We start from the raw sequence: 24,833 nt of genomic DNA on the forward strand, positions 1-24,833 counted from the left end.
CGGCGGCGCGGATTGTTTATGCGATTGAAGACGCGTCAGAGATCGGATCGACAAGCCGTCTTCGGCAACGAATTCTTCTCGTCTCGGGCTTCAGATTGATAGGTGGATCGTCGTCTGGCTCCACAGGGTTTGAGAGATACAGCGGTTTAAAGTTACGCCTGAATTTAGGATTTTCTGGCCGGAAAAGATGGCCGGAAAAGAGAGCTCAGGTGGAGAGAGACTTCTCAGGTGGAGAGCACTATCGTGCTGATAACGTGTTATAAACTGTGTGAAATGTGGAGAGTGAATTGTGAGGAATGTTGTGTGTATTTCTCATTAGCCAACACCACATTATATAGTGGTTTGTACAAGGGTTTACAAATGCTTTACAAGGAAGTAAATCTACACATTAATACTCTTGACTATATTGATGTCATACATGAAGACTTGGTCAAGGTGATGATAACGAGGTTGACTGAGTCTTCTAATCTCGGACCGGTTTGTAGATGAACCGATGTAGACCGGATGTAAACCTCCTTGCACTTCCTCTTGTACTTGTTGGACTTGTCTAGTACTTGGTTAAGTACTTGGTTATGGTCCATCCACACAATGGTTTATAACAAGAAAAAAGACTAACGTCGCTTGATTTATTTAAACTTATGCAATTATTTATTTAGGGCTCTTCTCGAAGAATATTTATAGACTAAAGCTTGTGAAGTGGCTACCCTTTTAGGTTTGATTTAGTAGAAGATATGCGAAGTGAAGTGACTTGTGTGCTTCTATAGGATAAGAGCATCCCCATTAGTGAATCCCTTTTTAGGGTTCATAGACATTTTTTAATAATTGTATGGTGGGATCATAAATAGTGATGAATCTCTATCAATTGTGTTCTCCCATTGGTGAACCTGAAATTGAGGTTCATAGAAATAAAATAAAATATTTTAGAAAAAAAAATTAAAAGTTTTTATTCAACCTGGCAAATGTCTATTGATCATAATCAACCTAATGCTCATAACAATAGTGGTAATAACTTTAAATTGTCATATGAACGAAGTCATCTTGCAATATAAATATATAACAATCACAACCTAGTACATCTAAGATCCAATTCATTCTACCACAAAGGTCTAGTTCGCACATGTATATGTATACATACCAACAGAGCTGGCTTTACTTTTGACCTACATATAATCTGAACCAAAACCGCGGGAACAATGCTGAAGATCAGGATGAATATCCCCTCGGCTGCTCCTTTGAGATTCCCTATCAAGATTGATATAAACAAGCGTCACATAACAGAAATAAAAAATGTGGAGTTTGCTTGTTCAGTAAAAAAGGACTAGTCACCTCCCAAATCGGCCAGTCTCAAAACCCGGGCCAATAGGATCATAAAGAGCACCAGGAGGTGGAACAATCCTGTTAGAACCAAAACAATCAATGGCTAACTTGTCAGAAACAACTGAGAGCTCTTCTTGTGTTCAACTGTATACGTGTATATACAGGCTCAGGCTCAGGCTCTTTCTTTCTCTTCAAACTGCAACCAAACAATGAATGATAAAGATGAAGTTCTTAGAATACACAAGAAAAAACTATAAATAATTATCATTCTAGTCCAACTACTAAAATGACCTCAACTACTAACAAATATATACCTCTACATAATGAAAGTTTCTGGAAGAGAACTATATGAAACAATACTAATTGACTCTGCACTTCATATGTTCGTTCCTACTCCTAGCCAATCTAAGAACATCTTATGAGAAATAAAACTCTTTGTAACTAAGGGGATAAACGTTGTGGGGGTCGTATAAGTAGTTGCTTCTGTGAAAAAGTACACATGCAAGTGAACTAATCATCATCGGTTCATTTAAAGCTATGATTTTTTTTGGGATTGGGTTTAAAAACCTGAGGATCTTGGACTTCGTCGACGATACAGGGAGGTGCGAGGTGGAAAACGCCGGCACAGCCGTTGACGGCGGCGGAAACAGTTTCGTAATTCAGTGGATCCATCTCGAACAGATGGAGGCTCGTGGATGCACCTTCGAGAGCTTCCAGATGTTTCGTCTCTTTCTCATCCTCTACAGCACAATAAAGATCAGTGGCGGTTAGTAGGAAGATACTGTTACCGGGGGAGATGGATTCGATATAGATTACAGAGGTTTTTCACGGTGGCGTGAACGGAGTAGCCGCGGAGGAGGAGCAGATGTATGAGCCACGATCCGATGCAGCCACTGGCGCCGGTGACACAGACTACTTCTCGTTCCGTCGACATTGATTAGAGGTGCTTTTGGAGGAGCAGGCGACTGAGAGCACGACGCGTGGCTTGAACTCCCCTCTTCAGGTTCACGGGGAAGAATCGGTTCACCGAATTAAATGCATTTTTCATTTTCTTTTATCAATTCGGACCTAGGAATTCGAGCCCATGAACCTCTTAAATCCGTTAATGCGGATGCTCTAAGAGCGTCCTGTAACCATTAAAACAAACCATGATTGATAGACACTTGGTTTTATAGTTCATGTTGCATACGGCCTGTGAGGCTAAAGTAAGCTTTATCCTTTTTTGGATTTTGGGCCTCACAATCTTATTTTCTTGGCCTACTTCTAGCATCGAGTGAGAACTTTGAAGAGTTCTTTGAAGCTCATCTACTATCAGTCATCATTTTTTTTTGTTTTACTATCAGTCATCTTTTTCTTTTTTTTTTAACAACTATTATCAGTCATCATTAGTCAATTAATTATTGTGTAACGCTCCAATCGTCCATGTACTTTCCATGCGCTTATTCAGTCTTTTAGTTATATTCCATGCAATATACGGTGCATTAATCTTTTAAAGATTCTTAAAACTGAACTATTGATTTTACAATTATCATATAACTTTTTTCGTATTTTAGCTTTACATTCGTTATACCACTCAACCATGCTTGTATGGTCGAGAGATCAAATAGTTTCACAAAAAATTCATTTCATATTTACTACATATATTTTTCCAAATTTTAGTTCGTTGCTGGTTCATAAGAGTATGTGCAACGCAAGTGCACGTTGCTAAACAGCATTTCTTATAATAAAAGAATTAAAATAAAGAAAAATGTTGCTAAAACAAGCATTTCAAGCTATGGTTACTAACATAATTAGTATATGTGACATTCAATGACTGGTTTTTATTTTAACAGAAAAACGAAAAAACAAAATTATTATAATATTAATATTTTCTGTTTTTAGCAACTCTTAACGTATCTATGCGTTGAATATGCTCAAAGATATTAGGTTTTTTTCCTAAAGTATTAGATTTAGTTTAAACTTTTTTTGATAAAAAAATAGTTCAACTTAAAACTAAATTTATTTTGACGTTGTTGATCTCTTCATTTCATGTCACAATTATTTTCTCTCTTCTTTAAAAAAGGGAGATAATTCATAAATCATTTTCACCTAACAACAAAACGTAATCATTAATCGGTGGTGGTGGCCTATTGACGCTTAAGGGAATTGAGAAACCCAATAAGGCGAACCCGGGTTCAAACCCCTCCGGCCACACGGATATGAGTTATTGCTTTCGACTCATTTGAATGCTCAGGAGAGAGTCTATCCGTGGGCTGTACCTCCACCTGGAGGTTAGGCTTGTGTCATCATTAATCCGGGTTTAATCATTTTCTTTAGCAAAAAAATAAATCCTTTAGCAAAAAAAACAAAACGTAATCATAATTATATCAATATATCGTTGTTGTGTAAAAGAGTCTAAAGCTAAATTTCAACGATCGCATGACGGATTTGTGACATAAAGTAATAAAAAAAACGAAGAAAGATGTAGTTAGTGTTGGTGTTGGGTCCGTGAACGGTCAAAGATATAATACAGATTAATTTCAACCTCTTTTGACATTTGAGCATTGGAAAGTTGGTTTACTTTGCTCAACGCCACACACGTTGCAAAGATTTGAGTTGGTGGGTGCAGATCCCATCCTACCAACTCTAGTGAAATTATATCATCAATTACTATCTTGAAATTTGATTCTATGATCAACAAAAAAAATTGATTCTATGATCAATCCCAACCCACGTTTTTTATTTACTGTAATTTTAAGTTCATGCATTTCCACTTTCGAACTCTCATGTCCAAAAAAAAATCATTATCCGTCGGTGTTTACTATATAAAAAGTTCGGAAAAATCACATTAAAATTTTTCAAAATAACATTCATTAACACTTTAAACTCTCAATTTTCTTTCACTATCACTTTAAATCTTCAACTTGAAATCTTTATTACAAAGAAAAATTTAATTTGGTATTTGTTCATCAAATCAGAAAATGACTGAAACTGTTCATTTACGGGTAAACAATAACGATGTGTTACTTTTCTAATTAAAAAAATAATTAAAATCAGAAAATTTAATAAAAAGTAGAAATCAGATATTATTTTAAGAGAATCATAACTTTTTAAAGTGTTTTAAAACTAAAATTACTCAAATAATTACTATAAATTTTCTAAAATTAAAAAGAAACAAATTTGAAAACAATATCAAGTAAAATTGTATATACTAATCAAAAAGAAAAATTCAAACCTTAAAAAAAATTCGTCTAAAATTAAATTATAACTTTTTTTAAAAAAATAAGTAAAACTGTTAATCTTATAATAATACTCAAAAGAAAAACTCAAACCTTAAGAAATTTTAAGTTTTTTTAAAAAAAATCAAGTAATGATTTATGATAAATTTAAAATTTGTTATTACTTGAATTTCTTAAAAATTAAAAATTTCTTATTTTTTGATTTATTTTTGAGTATTATATATTTAACAAATTTTATTTTATTTTCTTTTCAAAATCGTTTTTTTTTTAATTTTAAACAATCTATTAAAGCTAATTGAATATTTTTTAGTTTTAAATAATTTGAAAAACACGATTATTTATTTTTATTTTTATAATATTAATTTAATTTTATGATTTTATTTATTTATTTATAATTTATTTTTATTAGAAAACTTACATATCATCACTTTTAACCTGTAAATGAACATTTCCGGTCACCTTTTAAACCAAGCTGAATGTTTTTTGTGGTAAAGATGTTAAGTTGAAGGTTTAAAGTAATAGTGAAAAAGTTAGAGGTTTAAAGTGTAAGCAAATATCATTTTGAAAAAAATTATGCGATTTTTTCCCAAAAATTCTATGTTTTTTTTTTATAATCGTGAAGTTCTTAAAAACTTTTTAGATCCAAATATTAATCCTACGAAACTTTATATCCGGGTATGCGTGAACAATTAAATTCATCTAAAGCGCAGATAGATGGCTAATGCTATTCGAACTCATGACCGAAGCTCCAAAAAAATCTATGATTTCGCCAATTATTTTAAATATTTTATGTTTTAATGAAACTTTCAGATAAAGAAATATTCTAAAAATCTTATATTGTCACTAAAATTAATAATAAAAATTCCTGAAACTTTATCTTTTCTAAACTTCCTTTTACTGAAATTTTGAAAAGCTATAATTTTATCAATATTAATGAATAATATCTGCTGTGATTTAAATTTCTCTATGAATTGTTAACTAATTTCCCCTTCTAAAAAGTTAAAATAAAAATTTGAACCAAAGTTTATATATGTTAATTACTATTATCTTTCTAACAGGAAACAAATAAAAATTGTAAATTTTCTATACATAAGAACTGTGAGAATAAAACTTTGTTCTTGTGAAATTGAACTTTCAAACCACAATCTATTGAATGTAAAAAGATATTTTTAATTAAGCCACCATGAGCGTAACTTTAAGATGTTTTGATTTAGTTTCTGAATAAAAAAATTCCAATTCTCATGCTTTGTAGATATTAAAATGTTAAATTCAAGTCGTAGCAAGTTCTCCATTTCATCCAAATTCATATAAACTCATATTAAAAATCTTCTCACTCTAAATTCTTCCAAATTATAGGATCCAGGTACCCACTCAAATTCGGTTCAGATCTATTAAGGTTTCGGGCTAGATTAAAGATTTTCAGACCCCATTTAAGTAGTTATAAATTTTGGTTTGCGCTCGGTTATATTTTTTCCGGTTCAGTTAAGGTTCGGATAACTCATTTATACTATTTTTAAAATTCATTATATACTTTAAATTTTTAAAAATCTATAAAAATAGTATATTACATATAAGTTTGAATAACTTATATCAAAATACCTAAACTTAAGATATAAATTGGTTTTAAGTTTTTTTGGTGTTTTGAATATATATTAGCTATTTTAGACATTTAATTTTAATTATTTGTATATATTTTTAAGTATTTTGGATAATTAAAAATATCTTATATATTTTGGATATTATTTTAATACATTAAATCTACAAATAATTAATATATTTAGATATATAATTTATTTCAAATACATTCGGATACCCAAAATATTTCAGTTCTAATCTGATCTGGTTTTGACATTTTACATACCAAAATTTTAAACCCGTTCAAATATTTAATAAATTTCTGTTCAAATTCATTACTACTTCTTCGCATTGTGTTCTGATTTGTTATTTGGATTCAGAGTTTTTTGCCCAACCCTAAACATCTTCTTTAATTTTTAGAGTCCGATAACTCGAAAGTAGCCCAAAACTCATTTAACAGATGGAACTTATGTAGTGCATAGTGCATACATAACATGCATAGAGTTCAAAGTTCTGTTGAAGTATATTGGACCAAAATATGTATATTCTCAAGATGATATCGCTTGCTCTGTTAATTCAGGTGTCGATTTTCTAGGGCTTAAAGAGACGTGTTAATAATTTTGATCAATTATCTCCTCTTTTCTGATTATTAAGCGTGTATGGTCAATTTTAGGTTTTGGTCTTATTTAATTAGTTTTGGATTTTTATCAATAAATTAAAGTGATATACCTTTCAACATATCTATATACTTAAGCCAACTTATGAACAAGCAAAGAAACAAAGCGCAAGAGTTGACAAAAAAAAAACAAAAAACAAGAACAAAAAAAGAAGATTTAAATAATCTAAGAATATGATTCCGTCTCATTTTTCTTTAATTATTTTTTTTTGTATTTAAAATACAGACTATTGTATAGGTAAAACAAATATATTGTATAGATTTCATAGTATATATTTCCTAATTTAATTTTCTTATATAAAAAGTGACAGATCCTTTACTAACTCTTTGTGTATACATTTACTTGCTCTCTCTCACCCACTTCAAACCCGCTGAGATTCCCCACGCTTTCTTTTTGTTTCCCGAAACATTTTCTTCGGCCACCAAATCAAAATCGTTTAAATAAGCCTTCTTCATTTTTCCTGCATCCTCCAATAAAATGGAGACGTTGTCGAGAAGCCTGAGCAAGAGATTCGGAGAGTTGTTAACGGGCAGTAGTAATCATTTCTCAGGGAGAAGCGGTTCTATCGATGATAATGATGAGGAAGCTCTTAAATGGGCTGCTCTTGAGAAACTTCCAACCTTCACTCGTCTTCGTACCACTATCATCCAACCTCATGATTTCGTTGACGTCACAAAACTCGGCGTTGATGATCGTCAGAAGTTCATTGACTCTATCTTTAAAGTCACCGAGGAAGACAATGAGAAGTTCTTGAAAAAGTTGAGGAAACGAATCGATAGGTACTTATTTTAGTCTTTGGCACGACGATTTAGATATGCAACCGATCCATTAGCCAAAGTCTTACGAATCTGTTTTTCTTTTTTTTTTTTAAATACTATGTCAACTTGGTCTTTCATTTTCTTGAAAACATTCTGTTTAACATTTATGTTTTTGACGTAAACATGACCGGCTCTAAGATTTAAGAAGCTTAAAAATTTCAGTTAGTTTAATAATTTTTTTTTAATTTTAAGGGCATAAGCATCCCCATTGAGGTATGCTAATAAAGGTTCACACGCATTTCGATAAAAAAATAATATATTAATGTTTGCTTTGTGAACCTGCGCCGCGCAGAATCAGTTGGACGAACCCGTATCGTCACTATTTGCGGGTCCCACTGACGCGTGGCGGCCCGCGATTGGTCCGTTAATTAATTTTTTTTTTTTTTTTTTTTTGAAAATCAAACGAAAAAAATTAAAAACTATTATAATTGCATTAGAAATCGAGAATGGACAAACTTGCTGATGGAGATGCTCTAAGTCCTATAAACTATACTAGCTCTTTAAAATTAGGAGGTAAGACGAAGTTAAACTCTGTGCCAAGAACCGGTCATGGATGTAAATATTTAAATCATGTTTCTTGGTTTGAACTTGTATGGTGACAAAGTAACATCAGCGTCAACAACCACTAGATTTCAAGTCCAAATTGCATTTTTTTCCCTTGTAAATCTGAAATTTCTAAACTTTTAATAATGACTATTATGACAGGGTGCGGATAAAGCTACCGACCGTGGAAGTGAGATTCGAGAAATTGACAATAGAGGCGGATTGTCACATCGGAAAAAGAGCTCTTCCGACGTTACCTAACGTTGCATTAAACATTGCTGGGAGAGGCCTTAGTTTATTTGGTTTTAACTTTGCTAAAACCACTAAACTCACTATCCTTAGAGACGCTTCTGGTATCATTAAACCTTCAAGGTAAATTATGTAAACTATCAATTTATGTTTTCTATCATTTTGTGTTGATTATTTTTATATAATGTATGGTTTTGGTGGGTTGTAGAATGACACTTTTATTAGGTCCACCATCATCAGGGAAAACAACTCTTTTGTTGGCGTTAGCTGGAAAATTAGACCCAAGCTTAAAGGTTACTTAACTATAAATTACATATTAGAGGAAGTTAGTGATAGTAATTAATGAAATGGACAGGTGACGGGGAGAGTAACATACAATGGGCACGGATTAGAAGAGATTGTACCACAGAAAACATCAGCTTACATAAGCCAAAACGATGTTCATATTGGAGTGATGACTGTCCAAGAGACTCTTGATTTTTCTGCTAGGTGCCAAGGCATCGGCACTAGATACGGTAATTAACCATCACTTTTACTAGTCTTAATTTTATAATCGACTTTACTCAGATTAGGAATCAAATTAAGAAAACGAAAGAGTTTCTTTTCTACTGTGATGTTATTAGATTTGTTAAGTGAGTTGGTGAGGAGAGAAAAGGACGCAGGGATCTTACCCGAACCGGAAGTGGATCTCTTCATGAAGTCCATCGCAGCTGAGAATGTAAAGAGCAGTCTCATCACAGATTACACTCTCAAAGTAATGATCTCACTTTTAGCATATAGTAGGAAATAGTATGTAGATTTAATATATGTACATGATATAAGGGTACGTTGCAAGGTCACAATCTAGTCACTTAGTTATGGTGTAACCGTGTAAGTTAGTGATAGATTAAAAATGTTTTGGTCTTTAAGTTTCTTTTTCTTTTTAATTTAAAAGCTTTTAACAAAAGGAAAAAGACTAGGAAAATTTGGTTTTAGGACTATGCAAATGTCTTTCCCTAACTAATATGCTCTCTATTGTCAATGTTTGTATTTTATAGATTCACTAACAAGTTGAGAGATATCAAAAATCTCAAGATATTCCATTAGGAAAAATAGAAACAAAATAGTTTAACAAGAACTAATAATCACAGGTAAAAGTAATTCATCCAAAAATACCAACTCGCGCAATGAGTGGACCTTAGATCCACCTACTTCCTTCTACTTTTTACCTAAAAGTTAAGATTATATCCAGTTTTCACCAAACAAACCCAATAGGCAATAGCTCCGTAATAAAGCAATTTAAGTAGTCTATTTTTTTTTTCGGAAAGCAGTGTAAATAGTCTATTTTGCTTCGCAATTTTGGGTAATTATTGAATTTTATTGTTTTCTTCTTCAGATATTGGGGCTTGACATATGCAAAGATACGGTGATCGGAGACCAAATGATAAGAGGAATCTCGGGTGGTCAAAAGAAGCGAGTCACAACAGGTCCTGTTTTCCCATTTTTTATTGACATCATGATAACTCCGTGGTTAACACAATTTTTTATATCTAAAAAAACAGGTGAAATGATCGTGGGACCAACAAAGACACTGTTCATGGACGAGATATCTACAGGTCTAGACAGTTCAACAACTTACCAAATAGTGAAATGCCTTAAAGAGATGGTTCGCTTCACGGACGCAACGGTTTTAATGTCCTTGTTACAACCAGCTCCTGAAACGTTCGAGCTCTTTGACGATATTATTCTATTATCGGAAGGCCAGATCGTGTACCAAGGTCCGCGTGACCATATTCTTTCCTTCTTTGAGGCTTGCGGTTTCAAGTGTCCCGAGCGCAAAGGCGCCGCCGATTTCTTGCAAGAGGTCTATATCTAATCCTTTTAATCCGCTCATACATTATTTTATATTAGCCATGCGGATCTGAACCGAACTAAACGAAATAACTGAACCGATTTAACTGATTTAACTAAAAATAACCAAATTTAACTGATAGTAGTTTTAAAAAATAAACAGAAATCTAACTGAAACCCAAAAATTTGGTTATTTCTAGATTTATTAAAACCAAAATATATCGAATCCTAAACCAAATCTATTTTTTTGGTTTACTTCAGTGGAATTGTGACTGAATCAAACTAACCGAAACTGAAAATACCCAACCAGAATAAACCAAAACCACAAGGCTAGTTTACTGGTCTGACTAGCTTAAACATAACTGTTGTTGGAATTTGTGGATGCTATGTGGTTACAGTTTCAAACATTATTCGCGAATAGTATTACTCGTACAATGGTTTGAAATTAACGCATTTACTGGATAATTATGATTGATTGACTATCAAATCAAATAATAGTTTAATAATAAATGAATAATATTAACACCTTATATCAGATAAATACTAAAAATCATATTATTATAATGCGTATATATTAATGTCTAAAATGTTATAGCAAAAACTTATGTTTTGAGGTTTTGTAATATAAATTAAAATATTATATATATATTATCTCAAATTAATGTTTTAGTTACTTTTTTGTTTATATATTTATACAGTTTTTTTTAAAAAAATATTGTATTTACTCGATCCCATAAATGCTAAATGGAACCCGTTTTTGATTTTCTTCTCGAACGATGCAAAGCTGTTTACGACATTCTTTCGTGATTGTTGTAAAATGCCAAAAACCGTTACAAACCGTAAATACAGTGTTTGCGGGTGGTAACGATAAAACCAGTCAAACCTATATTTTTCAACATTTAATCGAAAAGGAATTGACACTCAATATTATAATATTTTAGAAGAAAATTAACCTGACCCACTTGCCTTGTTAAACAGGTATCTTCAAGGAAAGACCAAGAACAGTATTGGGCAGACACGACAAAACCTTACAGATACATTCCTGTCTCCGAATTCTCCAAACAGTTCAGAACCTTTCATGTCGGAGCCAATCTTGAAAACGACCTGTCCGTCCCTTACGACAGATTCAACTCACATCCAGCTTCTCTCGTATTCAGCAAGCAATCAGTTCCCAAATCTCAACTCTTCAAGATCTGCTGGGACAGAGAACTGCTTCTCATAAAACGCAATGCTTTCTTCTACGTTTTCAAGACCGTTCAGATCATTATAATGGCCTTGATTGCGTCTACCGTGTACTTGAGGACGGGGATGGGAACAAAGGACGAGAATGACGGAGCCGTCTACATTGGTGCATTGATGTTCTCCATGATCGCTAACATGTTCAATGGGTTTGCCGAGCTTTCTCTGATGATTCAAAGACTTCCCGTGTTCTACAAGCAACGTGACCTTTTGTTTCACCCTTCTTGGACCTTCACCCTTCCAACATTTCTCTTGAGCATTCCTGTCTCCATATTCGAATCCGTTGTTTGGGTCAGCATTACATATTACTTGATCGGATTTTCTCCAGAACCTAGCAGGTGATTTATGATTTTTGAACCATAAATTTTTAACTTGTTACATAGTGTTGTGATTGTGCAAATGGCCTTCCTGGACAGGACACTCTACTAGAGAAGCTGTCCCTTGTTTAGTAAGACAAAAACTCGTTTTGGACCTCAAACTAGTTGAGTTAGATGGTATTTATAAATAGATTTTCTTTGCTCTAATATTCGATGTAGGACTTGGATTGTCTATTTAGCCTAACGGCTACATAGTTTCCAGAGATGTTTTCTAAGCTGGTGATCTTAGATGCAAAACATCAATAGAGACTTAAGTTAGAGTTCAATAATCGATGCTATTAACATGTCCAGTGGATCCAAACTTATTAATATGAAAAAACTAATTCCTTGAACTTTTGTTTGTGTGCTTATGGCAGGTTCTTCAAGCATTTACTGGTGATATTTCTTACACAGCAAATGGCTGGTAGTATTTTTCGATTCATTGCGACAACTTGTAGATCAATGATACTTGCTAATACGGGAGGATCTCTAGTTGTTCTCCTCCTCTTCTTACTTGGAGGGTTCATTGTTCCTAGAGGTCAAACATCAAAAGACACTATGAAACTGATTTCAATAAACATACATGTTTTAAAGATAAACTAAACTAGGTGGTCTTGATGATATATGTCAACAGGTGAGATTCCTACATGGTGGCAATGGGCTTATTGGGTTTCACCAATGACTTACAGTTACGATGCGTTAACCGTCAATGAAATGCTTGCTCCTAGATGGATGGATCAACCGGTAACTCCAATAGATTCAAGCTAGTAACTAAAATCAAATGATTATTTAACAAAACTTTCCGTGCTTTAATTTTTTTTCTTGCAGTCTTCTGATAACTCCACGAGGTTGGGGTTGGCTGTTCTTAAGATTTTCGATGTATTCTCGGACCCAAGCTGGTACTGGATCGGTGTAGGAGCCGTTCTCGGGTTTACGATTCTCTTTAACATCCTAGCTACTCTCGCTCTTGCATACCTAAACCGTAAGGGTCACTATATACATTGTTTGTTTTTATCATATATTCTCTTAATATCTACAATAGCTTGAGACTTAAATGTAGAATATAAAAATATAGAAAAATATACTCATAGCTAATTCGTTTTAATGCGGAAACTTCATGTGTTCTTGATATGCCAGCACTTGAGAAACCTCAAGCCATCGTTTCTAAAGAGAGTCCAGAGGAAAATAGAGCGATAAATGGAACAGAGAGTAAAAACACTTACGTGAAAAGAGGAATGGTTCTACCTTTTACTCCTTACACAATGTCCTTCGACAACGTCAACTACTACGTGGACATGCCTATGGTAACACCAAATCCAAAATCCTTGTTACACTAAATATGTTGAAAGTTGAAATTTAAACAATAATGTTATATGTTTATAATATATACAACAAATAGGAAATGAAAGAGGAAGAAGTTGCCAAGGATAAGCTTCAGCTGCTAAGGGAAGTGACAGGGGTGTTTAGGCCAGGGGTGTTAACAGCTCTGATGGGAGTAAGTGGAGCTGGTAAAACCACTTTAATGGATGTTTTGGCTGGTAGAAAGACCGGCGGATACATCGAAGGCGACATCAGAATCTCTGGCTTTCCTAAAAGACAAGAAACTTTTGCCAGAGTCTCTGGTTATTGTGAACAGAATGATATCCATTCACCGCAAGTCACTGTCAGAGAGTCTCTCATCTACTCTGCTTTCCTTCGTCTCCCAAAAGAAGTCACCAAAGATGAGAAAATGGTATGCTTCTTCTTGCAACTTCAAACCATACGAGTATAACCGGTCATTTTGAAGGTTATAGACAATTTAATAAATATTTTAATTAGTTATTTTAAAAACAATTTTGGGGTCTATTTTTATATAAATTATTTTTTAAAATTTTGAGATTATAAGCCAATGTTTTATTAGTCTAACTCATACACTGACTTTTGCAGAGATTTGTGGACCAAGTGATGGAGTTAGTAGAGTTAAAGAGTCTAAAAGATGCTATAGTGGGGCTTCCAGGGATCTCAGGCCTATCAACAGAACAGAGGAAGAGACTTACGATCGCAGTTGAGTTAGTAGCGAACCCATCGATAATCTTTATGGATGAGCCTACTTCAGGGCTTGACGCTAGGGCTGCAGCGATTGTGATGAGGACGGTGAGGAACACAGTTGACACAGGAAGAACTGTTGTCTGCACAATCCACCAGCCTAGCATTGACATCTTTGAAGCTTTTGATGAGCTTCTGCTTATGAAGAGAGGAGGACAAGTGATTTACGCTGGTCCTTTAGGCCAAAACTCCCACAAGATTATCGAATATTTCCAGGTTAGATTCTAAATTTTGTTAGGAGACCGACACGTGGCGATACATAATTAGTCTGGACCATTTATGTGGGGCTAGGATACCATGTATAATTCAAAAAAAAAAATAGCAACTTCCTGATCAATTTAAGAAACTACAGGCGATTCCTGGAGTTCCGAAAATTAAAGAGAAGTATAATCCGGCGACATGGATGCTAGAAGTAAGCTCACTTGCTGCAGAAGCTAAGCTTGAGATAGATTTTGCTGAGCATTACGTTACATCATCCTTATACCAGTAAGACTCAAAAAAAAAAACCCTAATCATTCACAAGAGTTTAAGCTACTTATTAAAACTGGTCTTGGTGTAGACAAAACAAGAAGCTTGTAAAGGAAGTAAGCACACCGCCACAAGGAGCAAAAGATCTCTATTTCTCAACGCAGTTCTCAGAATCGTTGTTAGGACAATTCAAATCTTGTCTGTGGAAACAGTGGATAACTTACTGGAGAACTCCAGACTACAATCTAGCTAGGTTTTTCTTTACATTTGTTGCCGCTCTCATGGTCGGATCAATTTTCTGGAGAGTTGGCACAACAAGGTTTGTTCGAAGATCTTAGTCTCTGAAAAGCCACTAATTAAACGAGTCAGTAATTATATAACTTCTTGTACGAATAGGGACACTGCGAATGATCTTACAAAGGTTATTGGAGCAATGTATGCTGCTGTTTTATTCGTGGGAATAAACAATGCATCATCTGTTCAGCCACTCGTAGCAGTGGAAAGAACTGTGTTCTATCGAGAAAGAGGTGCTAAAATGTACTCTGCTTTACCCTATGCCCTAGCACAGGTGGGATTAAACTAGAACCAGTTTTACTTTCTTGATGGACAAGAAATCTTTAGGTTTTGTAATTAACTTCTTTTTTTTCTTTCATTGGATTCAGGTGGTGTGTGAAATACCGTATGTGCTGATCCAAACTACGTATTATACGTTAGTTACATACGCAATGATGTGTTTCGAATGGACCCTGGTCAAGTTCTTTTGGTTCTTCTTTGTATCATTCTTCTCCTTCCTCTACTTCACATACTACGGGATGATGGCTGTCGCCATCACACCGAACCAGCAAGTCGCAGCTATTTTCGCCGGAGCTTTCTACGGTCTTTTCAACCTCTTTTCTGGTTTTCTCATCCCTAGACCGGTTAGCTTTCATTACTTCCATCGCAAGAAACCTAAACCCTAAGGGTTTATTAAAAATCTTTTGATTGTGTTATAAGTTTGTTTTTCACTTTTTTTCTTCGCAGAGGATTCCCAAATGGTGGATATGGTACTACTGGATCTGTCCAGTAGCTTGGACTGTGTATGGATTGATTGTTTCACAGTATGGTGACCAAGAGGATACGATCAAAGTCCCGGGTATGATGGAAGATCCGACGATAAAATGGTACATTGAGAATCATTACGGGTACGACCCGAACTTTATGGGCTCTATTGCTGCTGTGTTAGTGGGCTTCACCGTGTTTTTCGCTTTTATGTTTGCCTTCGGCATCAAAATGTTAAACTTCCAGAACAGATAGAGTGTCTGGAAGTCAGATGCTTTTACTTTATTTTTGTGGACTACCGATTTTTATAAAAGAGATATGACAAAGAACACTTATATTAATTAATTTAAGTGGACACTATTTATTGGTGTATTTTAGTAGAATCGGAATTCCAAACTAAATTAGTGTTCTTTTTATGCTTTTAATTTTCTTGTTAAAATTTGGTTTATTGTTCAATCTCAAATTTTTGTTAATAAATTTAATTTTACATAGATGAGACTTGAGAGTAAATTTAAAAGGTTTTTTTTGTTAAAAATACAAACAACTAAATCTGAAGAAAATATCCAAATTTTAAATTTAATTTAAATTATATGTTAGTTATTAAATTTCAGTAAATATTACATAACTTTAAAATTAATTAAAATACACAAACAATTAACACATTCAAAGAGCTTGTTCATATCACATTTTATGCCTACAATAAAAACAAAACAAATGTGACTGATGCTTTTAACCTTTGTGATAATATCCAACTCCTTTACGTGTAAGACCACTTGATCCACCATCTCATATTAAAAACGTGTATCTTATCATCATATGTGGATAGATCGCTTCACAAGTGGATCAAAAGAAAAATGTATTTTCTTATTTCGTTTTCACAACAGATTTTAGATTAATAAATATTATCATCAACATCTAAATCATTTTAAATATGATTATCTTGTTTATCAGAACTGTACATGTCGGTAGCATTGTTTATTTTAAAAAAGATTATCCTAAAACGGAAGATGAGTGTATGTATAAGATTAGTTAGTTGTCATACACGAAAATATCTACAGGTAAGATAAGATATAAATAAAAAAGCTAGTGTATATAATTAGTAAACTAAAACACGGATTAAAACGTAAGATCCAGCATAATCTTCTCGGTCTTTCTTCTTTCCATAATAAAATCGAAATCACATTTCTCTATCATCTAATGTTTATTTTATGGAACTTGTGTAACAAGCACGGAGGGAGGAGGAGCTTTTATTACAAATAAAAAGTGTTTGGCCTTTTGTGTTGTTTGTGTGTTTGTGGGGATGACTCGTAGGTGTTCGCATTGTAGCTACAATGGGCACAACTCGCGCACGTGCCCGACTCGTGGCACGTGCGGTGGAAGCGGAGGAGGATCTTTTGGAGCTTCTTCGTCCTCCTCCTCGTCGGCGGTGAAGCTGTTCGGGGTGAGGTTAACGGATGGGTCGATTATAAAGAAGAGTGCGAGTATGGGTAACCTCTCGGCATTGGCCTTGCACCACCGTTTGTCTCCGTCGTCTCCGTTAGCTACGGGTAATAATAATCATAATGACTCGCCGTTATCGGATCACGGGAGGTACTCTAATCAAGATAACGGAGGGTATTTGTCGGATGATCTAGCTCATGGTTCTTGTTCTGGTTCTATCCACCGTCGTGTAGAGAGGAAGAGAGGTAATCAATAGCTTAAGTTTTTTTTTTTTAAATTGTTTGGAATTGGAATTGTTCTAAAGTCGTCATGAACTTTGGGATTGAAATTGTTATAAAGTTTTGAATTTTGGGATTGGAATTGTTATAAAGTTTTGAACTTTGGGATTGGAATTGGACTTGTTATAAAGTCATGAACTTCGGGATTGAAATTGTTATAAAGTTTTGAACTTTTGGATTGGAATTGTTATAAAGTTTTGAACTTTCGGATTGGAATTGTTATAAAGTCATGAACTTTGGAATTGAAATTGTTATAAAGTTTTGAACTTTTGTATTCGAATAGGTCTAAAGTTTTGAACTGAAAAAAAAAAAGTTTTGAACTTTGGGATTGGAATTGTTATGAAGTTTTTAACAAGAAAAAATAAGTTTTGAACTTTGGGATTAGAATTGTGATAAAGTTGTTGTGTTGTGTTACTCTCTTTCAATTCTTGCTAAAGCAAGAGATGATTTTTATCCATAGTGTTGAGACTTAAGTCTATGGTGTTATATATGGAATGTTTTAGTAAATTGAATTGGAAACTTAAAATGGGTTTAATTAGGTGTTCCATGGACGGAGGAGGAGCACAGGCTATTCTTAGTGGGACTCCAGAAGCTAGGGAAAGGAGATTGGCGTGGTATATCAAGAAACTATGTAACTTCAAGAACTCCAACACAAGTGGCTAGTCATGCTCAAAAGTATTTCATCCGCCATACTTGTTCCACCCGCAGGAAAAGACGTTCTAGCCTCTTCGACATGGTTACTGATGAAATGGTAACTTTTCTTTTTTTTTGGTCAAACAAATGGTAACTTTTTTTGTTTTGTTATTATTATATGTAAATAAATGCTTTTAGACACTTAATATTTGAAAATCTCCTCTGTTTTGCCTTCTTTTAGGTAACACAGGAAGACCAAACCTTAAGCAAGGAACCTGAATGTAAAACCTACCTTCCTTCACTTGAGCTCAAACTCAACAACGCTACAGAATCTGAATCTCCGCCGCCACCACCGCAGGAGCAACCTGAGGAAGCTATAGAGCCATCAAACGTGCTTTCACCAATGCTAGTCCCAACCGGCTTCTTTCCTCCTTGTTTTCCAGTCACTTACACCATATGGCTCCCTGCCACTTCAACAGAGCACACCTTAGAAGCCTCAGCTTCCTCTCAGCAGCATCAGGTCTTGAAACCAAAACCTGGATTTGCTAAAGAACGGACCAACATGGACGAGCTGGTCGGTATGTCTCAGCTTAGCATAGGAATGGAGACAAGACATGAAGCCGAGACTTCCCATTCTCCATCACCGTTATCTCTGAAACTAATAGGAGAGCCATCAAGGCCATCAGCGTTTCACTCCAATGGCTCCGTTAGTGGCTCCGGTTTGAGTAAAGGCAGCAGCGCGATTCAGGCGACCTGAAAAAAATCTTGTTGGTGATTCAAGAAACGAAGAGGGAAGGTCCTGACCGGATTAAACCAAAGGTTGTTCTTGGTTTTAGGAGGAAACAAACCGAGAAGACATAAGCCATTAGAGACCAAAATTACTTGCAAAGAAAACATTACAAAACTGTAACAATAGACTTACCAAACAGTCAAACATGTTACTCAGCATTACGTCATACTTACATAAGATAATCACACATTACAATATTACCCCTCATTTTAATGTCTTTAACTTATATTTGTTATTCTCTTCATTCCGAATTGTATAAGGTTTTAAAGAATTTTTGGTGTTTTAAAACGGAAAGTATTCTTCTATGCCCTAGTTAGAAAAATTTCATTCTTGCTGCTCTACCATTATTCTAATTATCCCATCTTTTTCCACCACTTTTCCCTTTACTCTCTTATCCTTCCTTTCTTTATTATCTGTTTTTTTATTTTTAAATTATTGCGGGACCCATTATTTCTTTCTTTTTCTATTATTTTTCTTTGTTTATCGACCATATTTCTTTTTTTTTTTGCTTTTTTCGTTTTCTCAGGTGAGTCCCAGATTTATTTTTTTAATTTTTTTTTCTTTCTAAAAATTGTTAAATGATTAATATAGCTAAACTTTTTTGGAAAAATAAAAAAATGTTATCTTGAAATAATATTTTTATAAACAATAAAATAACAAATAAATTATTAACATAATATTTAATCAAAAATTAATTTTCAAAATTAATTTAATAAAATATTTATATAAACTAATATTTATTTTATATAAAATAAATCAAATTTAAATAAGAGATTTAATATTTAAATCAACAATTAATTTCAAAATAATATATATAAATGATTTCGTAATATTTCAAAAATATTTAATAAAATATGTATTTAAATAATATTATAATAAAAATAATTTTATAATTAAATTTAATAAAAATTATATAAATTTGTTTTACATAAAAATATTTTAGAACCAGAAATTGTATATATTTTATATTGCTTTTAAATCGAAAAATAAATATATTTCATATTTTTACTATTTGTATTTGTCACTAAATTAACAATATATATAAAATTATAAATAATATTCTCTTTTTTATAAGAAAGTAATTTTCACACATTTTCTTGTTACATAAAGAGTATCACTTAAGATTTTAGTTCAGTTATATCTATTTTAACTTTAATATCATTATAATATGTTTGATTTTATAAATAATTTATCTGTCTTAAAGTATTTTGATTAAAACATATGTATTAATAAAGAGTATGAATGCATGTAGATCATTTTTAATCTTTGTGAAAAACATCAAAAATTACATTCTTCTTGAAACAGAAGGATATGCATTATTTATATAAATTTGAAGATTTGATATATATTTTATTATTATAGATGTGTATGTGGACTACTAGCACTACTAGAATTACTCTGTACTACTTTGTATTACCTTGGACTACTATGTATTATGCATAATCTCTTAGAACTTTATTTTTTGGCTTATTATATATTTTCAGCAGATATAACTTATATATTTTGAACTATATGTCCACATATGTGTTTAAATATAAAAATTAGTAATAAAATCTTTAATATTTCATAAGTTGTTAGAAAAATTATCACTTCCACAAAAACTTCCTTAGACTTTTATATCTAATGTCTTGATGGTGATGTCACAATAAGGTAAATCACACAAATTACATATTTTTAGAATTTTGTTTCTACAAAAGTGTTATACACCATCTAAAACTATCTAAATGCATTGGTTCTACTAGAAATATTTTATTTTTCATGTGGTATTACTAATAAATGTCAAATTGACAAAAGTATTACTATGAACAAGATAATATCACTACTACCTTGAGTACTACTAAGTGTAAATATAATAACAGTGTATTTGAATAGATGGCATGTAGACATTTTAAATGAGTAAGTTTGTAGTTATATTTCAATAACATGTGTTAAATATGCTATTATGTTAAATATGCTATTCACATTTAGATATGTTTGATTTTTTTTATTTAGCTTAGTAATACCTAGTAAAACTAGTAGTTTATAAAATTTCTCACACTTATTGTTTTATTTCTATTTTTATTTCACTAAGTTGTAAATATAATATTATTTGATGGTATACATGTTTTAAATGCATGATTTAATAATTTGTAAAGAATTTTGTAAATATATGTTAAATACAAAATTTTGAAGAAAGAGATTCCTACTATATATGTCGACAAAAAATACTATATATAAAAAGTAAATAGAAATTCTTCTGAGAAACTCGACAACAGGATTAAATGATGGCAAAAATACCTGTGATTAAAAAACTATAGAACTAAATGATGGAAAAAATACCTGCGGTTAAAAAATCACAGGACTAAACAATGATATATTTTAGAGAAAATATGAAATTTCTAGAAGAAAAATGAAATTTACAGACAAAACTATATCAAAAAAATATCGTTTGTAAATATTCCCAAGGCTAACTCATGGTCTGGTGACATATTGCCTTTTTGTTCATATGTGAGCCCTGGGTTCAATCCCTGGTTTCGTTATTCTTTATTTTTAGCGTTAATTTATTTTTAAAAAAATCACATAGAAAACAAAGTTTATGTGTTAACACACAATGGTTACTCGTGGTCTGGTGGTAAGCTCCTGGTTTCTTAAAATTACAGCTCCGGTTCGAAACTTGGTACTGTTTTATTACTTTTTAGTGGCATTTTCGTGATTATTTCTTCATCTTTATTAGGGTTTTCCCGATTCTGCAATTGTTTTTTCGCGGCCGCCATGAAATTTCTTCAAATAATATCAATTTTTATGGATTGTTTACACATCAAATCTATAAATTTGTCCATATTCATCACTTTTAAACTTAAAGTTTGCGAAAAACAAACACTTTTTGTCTAAGAACAGAGAATTGACAATGAACTTAGAAAAGGAACTTATTCAAAATCGCAAGAACATATCACTAATATAGTTTAGAATATAACTTTTTGTCTTTATCTTCATCATTGATAAGTAGAGAGAGTACAGAGATTGGGGGAAAGAGAGAGAAGTGCAGAGAAAATGAAAGAAACTGGTTTCTGCGCAAAGAGAAAAAAAAAGAGAAAACAAAGAAAGAGTAAGGAGTTGCCCAAAAAAAAAGAAGGAAACATTTGGGTCGGATTAGAGGGTTTAGCTTAGGTTTAGTTGTAGTTTTATGGATTCATTAAGGGTAGTTATGTATTTATTCATGTTTCTGTAATTAAAAAAAAGAAAAGTTAAATTATTTATTAGGAAGGACAATTTAGAATAAACCATTGAGTGACTAGGGCGAATCAGAATAAAGTTCTTTTAAAACAGAGATGTTTTGATATTTTAAATTGTTTTACTAGTCTTTTTGATAATTAGTTGAATTAGTTTAATATATACGATGATCCTTTCTAAGAAAGAATGTTTTAGGGGGATGTATTCAATTTAGCATTTGATGTGATTTGATTTTTGATGGAGTTTTAGATGATTTTAATAAGTTGCAGAGATTTAGGTGGTTTTTGTTAAACTACTCTAGAATATCACCTAAAATAATGAGATTTGAGTTTTATTTATTTTAACTAAGAAACTCCACCCAAACACTCTAAAATCACCTCAAAACTTTAAAATCCCACAACTTAAAATATTTTCAATAACAGTGGATTTCAGAGTACTTTACGAAATGTCAAGTTCAATAACAGTGGATTTTAAATGAGTTTTTAAAATTCATGTTTGAATAACAGTGGATTTGACATTTTAATACAAATCACCTAAAATTCTTGGTTGAATACACCCCCCTTAGTTTTTATACTTGCAGCCAAAAAATCATACATAAGGTGTACTGTTCAGAGTTAAATAATAAGAAATGTTTACAAATGAAATATTTATGGCTACCGTTCAACCAATTTTACTGTTTAATGCTGGACTCGAACATTAAATTGGATATAATCAAAGAAAAAAAGGATTGTCTTTGGTGTGAAGCTGCTTTCAGCATTGCCCAAATCAAATCAAGAATCAGGAGAGAGATAGAGAATCAATGCTGCGTTGGGAATAATCTCAAATTTTTTTTTTTTTGAAAAGGAGCCCTAAAATCGAATTTTGCAAATGATTGTAATTCTGCCCCCATAATTAAGTTCCCTATAATATTCCAAAGAACCTACTCTGTAATGTTAAAGTTGTACAATGTGTCAATATTTCTCCAAATCTGTATTTACACCAATCTTGATTTCTTTTTAATATTATGTTCCAATATTATGTTTCAATCTACCGCCTCTTTTCCTTCTGGAACGACCGATACGTAATTGATATCCACACTGTTTATTATCGATTTCTTGTTCTTAATTGATCCAACATATATCAATGGCAGTTGTGTCCGTATTTGAGGCGGTCAAATGCTCAAATAGATCTTCAAATTCTCTTATGCGTGGCCGTTCAAGCATTGTCTACCGCAGTCAGTACTTTTTCTCAAAATACATATCTTAAGAAAACGTATTTAGTTCTCTATTCGTGACACAAAAAAAAAAAGTTCTCTATAATTTGAGAAAGCTAGTTGAAGTGAAATAACATATTTGACCTTTTGATGCACCATTCTATATTTTTGGTTTCGAATGGCGATAAAAAAGTGTGTTGGATTACAAACCTGTAAAGTATGTAGTTAAACTACCTAGAAAGTCATGTTCTACCATTTGAGTACTATCTAAAAATTCCTAAGTACTAAGAGCACCCACAATGGGGGATGATGATGAATTCTTAGCGCTAATTCTTAGGATAGTTTTAATTAAATATGATTAATTTTCGTAATAGAGCTAAGGATTGGTCTGTCGGGAAGGGATTTAAGGATTAAGTCCGTGAGTACGTGTCAATACTAGAGTGATCGTCGTCGGTTTAGAGTTGAGTGGGTCGGTCTGAAGCAAAAAAAAAAATCATTCTCGACCAAAGGAGAAAAAAAAAGCTCTGCAGAGAAATGCGATTTCGAAGCGATCTCACTTTCTCGGCTTGACGAAGGTAAATCCAATCCTCAAAGCCGTTGATTTCTCGATTAAAACAGTTTCCATCTTCTTTGTTCTCCGTAAAGATGGATATTTTGTTGTTTCGATCGATTTGGGAAAAGTTGTTAAATTAGGATTTTTTTAAAATTTGGGGAAAAATCGATTTCTGTATTATTTGCCTTTGTAGATATGGATTAGAAACAATTTTGGTTTCAATCGGAAGTAAATCTGGTCTTTATTTCTTACACAGTTAGAAATTTCATATTTTGTTTCAATCGATTAACGGTTTCAAAACCTTTTATTTTTTTGAATCGAACCTTTTATGTTCTTAATCGATTACAACGAGATTGTGTTATCTTATGTTTAGTTGTGTTCGATTTCAATCAGTTCTTATGTCGTTGGTTTCGTTGGTTAATGAATGTATATTAACCATCGAGTTGTTGTTTTCAGGTAAACCATAATGGGGCAAGATTACAGTTACAGCCAGCCATCTTCATCATCAAACTCTGTAGACATAACCTCCCTTATTGAAGCAGAAGCTCAGCTGTACGCGGATGAAGCTGAGAGTAGCCACTTCAATGCAGAGCCGCTTCAGTACCAACCGCAACCAGAGTGTGATGATGGAATCCCTACAACCTGCTACTGTGGTGCGGAGCCAGTTGTCGGCTACTCTACAACTCGTAAAGACCCATACAGACGTTACTTTACGTGCAACAATGCTGAAGATAGTGACTGCCACGTTTGGAAATGGTGGGACGTGGCAGTCATAGAGGAGATGAGGGACTTTCAGCGGGAGCTTAGGCAGCTTAAGGGTGAACTTAACAAGAGTGAGCAGAAGGTTCTTATCCTCGAGAAGACAGTATCCGAGTTTTCAAAGAAGAAACCAGGAGTTAAGCTAATGGTCTCTACCTTAGTTTTAATAGGGTTGGTGTTACTTATTCTACTTGGTGAGTATATGGTTCTAAATGAATTGTTTTATCTCATTTTGGTAGACAATTGATAGTTTCTTCTTTTTTTTTTCAGGAATATTAGGAAAGGCTTCAAAGGACAGTGGCGGACCTCGCTTGTTTCTGTAATAAGGTAACAAGTTTCCTTTCTTTTCTCATAATGAATTGGTTTAAATGATAATATCGTCCTCTCTGTTCTGATGTGATTGGCTTTTACTATCTGTTCTGTTCCCATATGTGTGTTATGTAGCTAGTCCTATAAGTCGTATTGAATTGATTGTGTGTAGGTACTATTAGTTATCTTTCTGTAACTAGTTCATTGCCTTAATTAGTTGTAAATGATACTTAGTTATTAGTTATTTACTTTCCAG

General features: G+C 33.0%; 3 protein-coding genes and 1 long non-coding RNA gene across 4 annotated transcripts; 3 read left to right on the plus strand and 1 right to left on the minus strand.

The window, feature by feature from the left end:
• Nucleotides 1-1,024: 1,024 nt before the first annotated feature.
• LOC108859219 (uncharacterized) lies at nt 1,025-2,441 on the minus strand. Its single transcript, XR_001950453.2, has 4 exons — nt 2,134-2,441; nt 1,885-2,057; nt 1,327-1,513; nt 1,025-1,242 (listed from the first exon to the last, which is right to left on the minus strand). It is a non-coding gene; the product is annotated as an uncharacterized LOC108859219 (long non-coding RNA).
• Nucleotides 2,442-7,128: 4,687 nt separating this feature from the next.
• Nucleotides 7,129-15,796, plus strand: LOC108859207 (ABC transporter G family member 29). Its single transcript, XM_018633083.2, has 19 exons — nt 7,129-7,566; nt 8,311-8,520; nt 8,606-8,690; nt 8,753-8,912; nt 9,021-9,151; nt 9,773-9,863; nt 9,939-10,240; nt 11,206-11,804; nt 12,200-12,360; nt 12,457-12,566; nt 12,651-12,804; nt 12,960-13,126; nt 13,222-13,554; nt 13,749-14,123; nt 14,260-14,393; nt 14,467-14,694; nt 14,772-14,943; nt 15,038-15,292; nt 15,396-15,796. Exons 1-19 carry the CDS (start codon nt 7,265-7,267, stop codon nt 15,666-15,668), a joined length of 4,242 nt encoding a protein of 1,413 aa, XP_018488585.1. The 5' UTR covers nt 7,129-7,264; the 3' UTR covers nt 15,669-15,796.
• A 642-nt stretch (nt 15,797-16,438) lies between these two features.
• On the plus strand, nt 16,439-18,761 carry LOC108859212 (transcription factor MYBS3). Its single transcript, XM_057010892.1, has 3 exons — nt 16,439-17,098; nt 17,671-17,882; nt 18,006-18,761. The coding sequence occupies exons 1-3, from the start codon at nt 16,714-16,716 to the stop codon at nt 18,519-18,521; spliced, it is 1,113 nt and encodes a 370-aa protein (XP_056866872.1). The 5' UTR covers nt 16,439-16,713; the 3' UTR covers nt 18,522-18,761.
• Nucleotides 18,762-23,975: 5,214 nt separating this feature from the next.
• Nucleotides 23,976-24,591, plus strand: LOC130495048 (uncharacterized). Its single transcript, XM_056986008.1, has 2 exons — nt 23,976-24,462; nt 24,539-24,591. Exons 1-2 carry the CDS (start codon nt 23,976-23,978, stop codon nt 24,589-24,591), a joined length of 540 nt encoding a protein of 179 aa, XP_056841988.1.
• Nucleotides 24,592-24,833: the final 242 nt, after the last annotated feature.

The sequence above is a fragment of the Raphanus sativus genome, chromosome 5, assembly GCF_000801105.2.
Source record: "Raphanus sativus cultivar WK10039 chromosome 5, ASM80110v3, whole genome shotgun sequence".
In the NCBI taxonomy this organism is placed as follows: domain Eukaryota; kingdom Viridiplantae; phylum Streptophyta; class Magnoliopsida; order Brassicales; family Brassicaceae; genus Raphanus; species Raphanus sativus.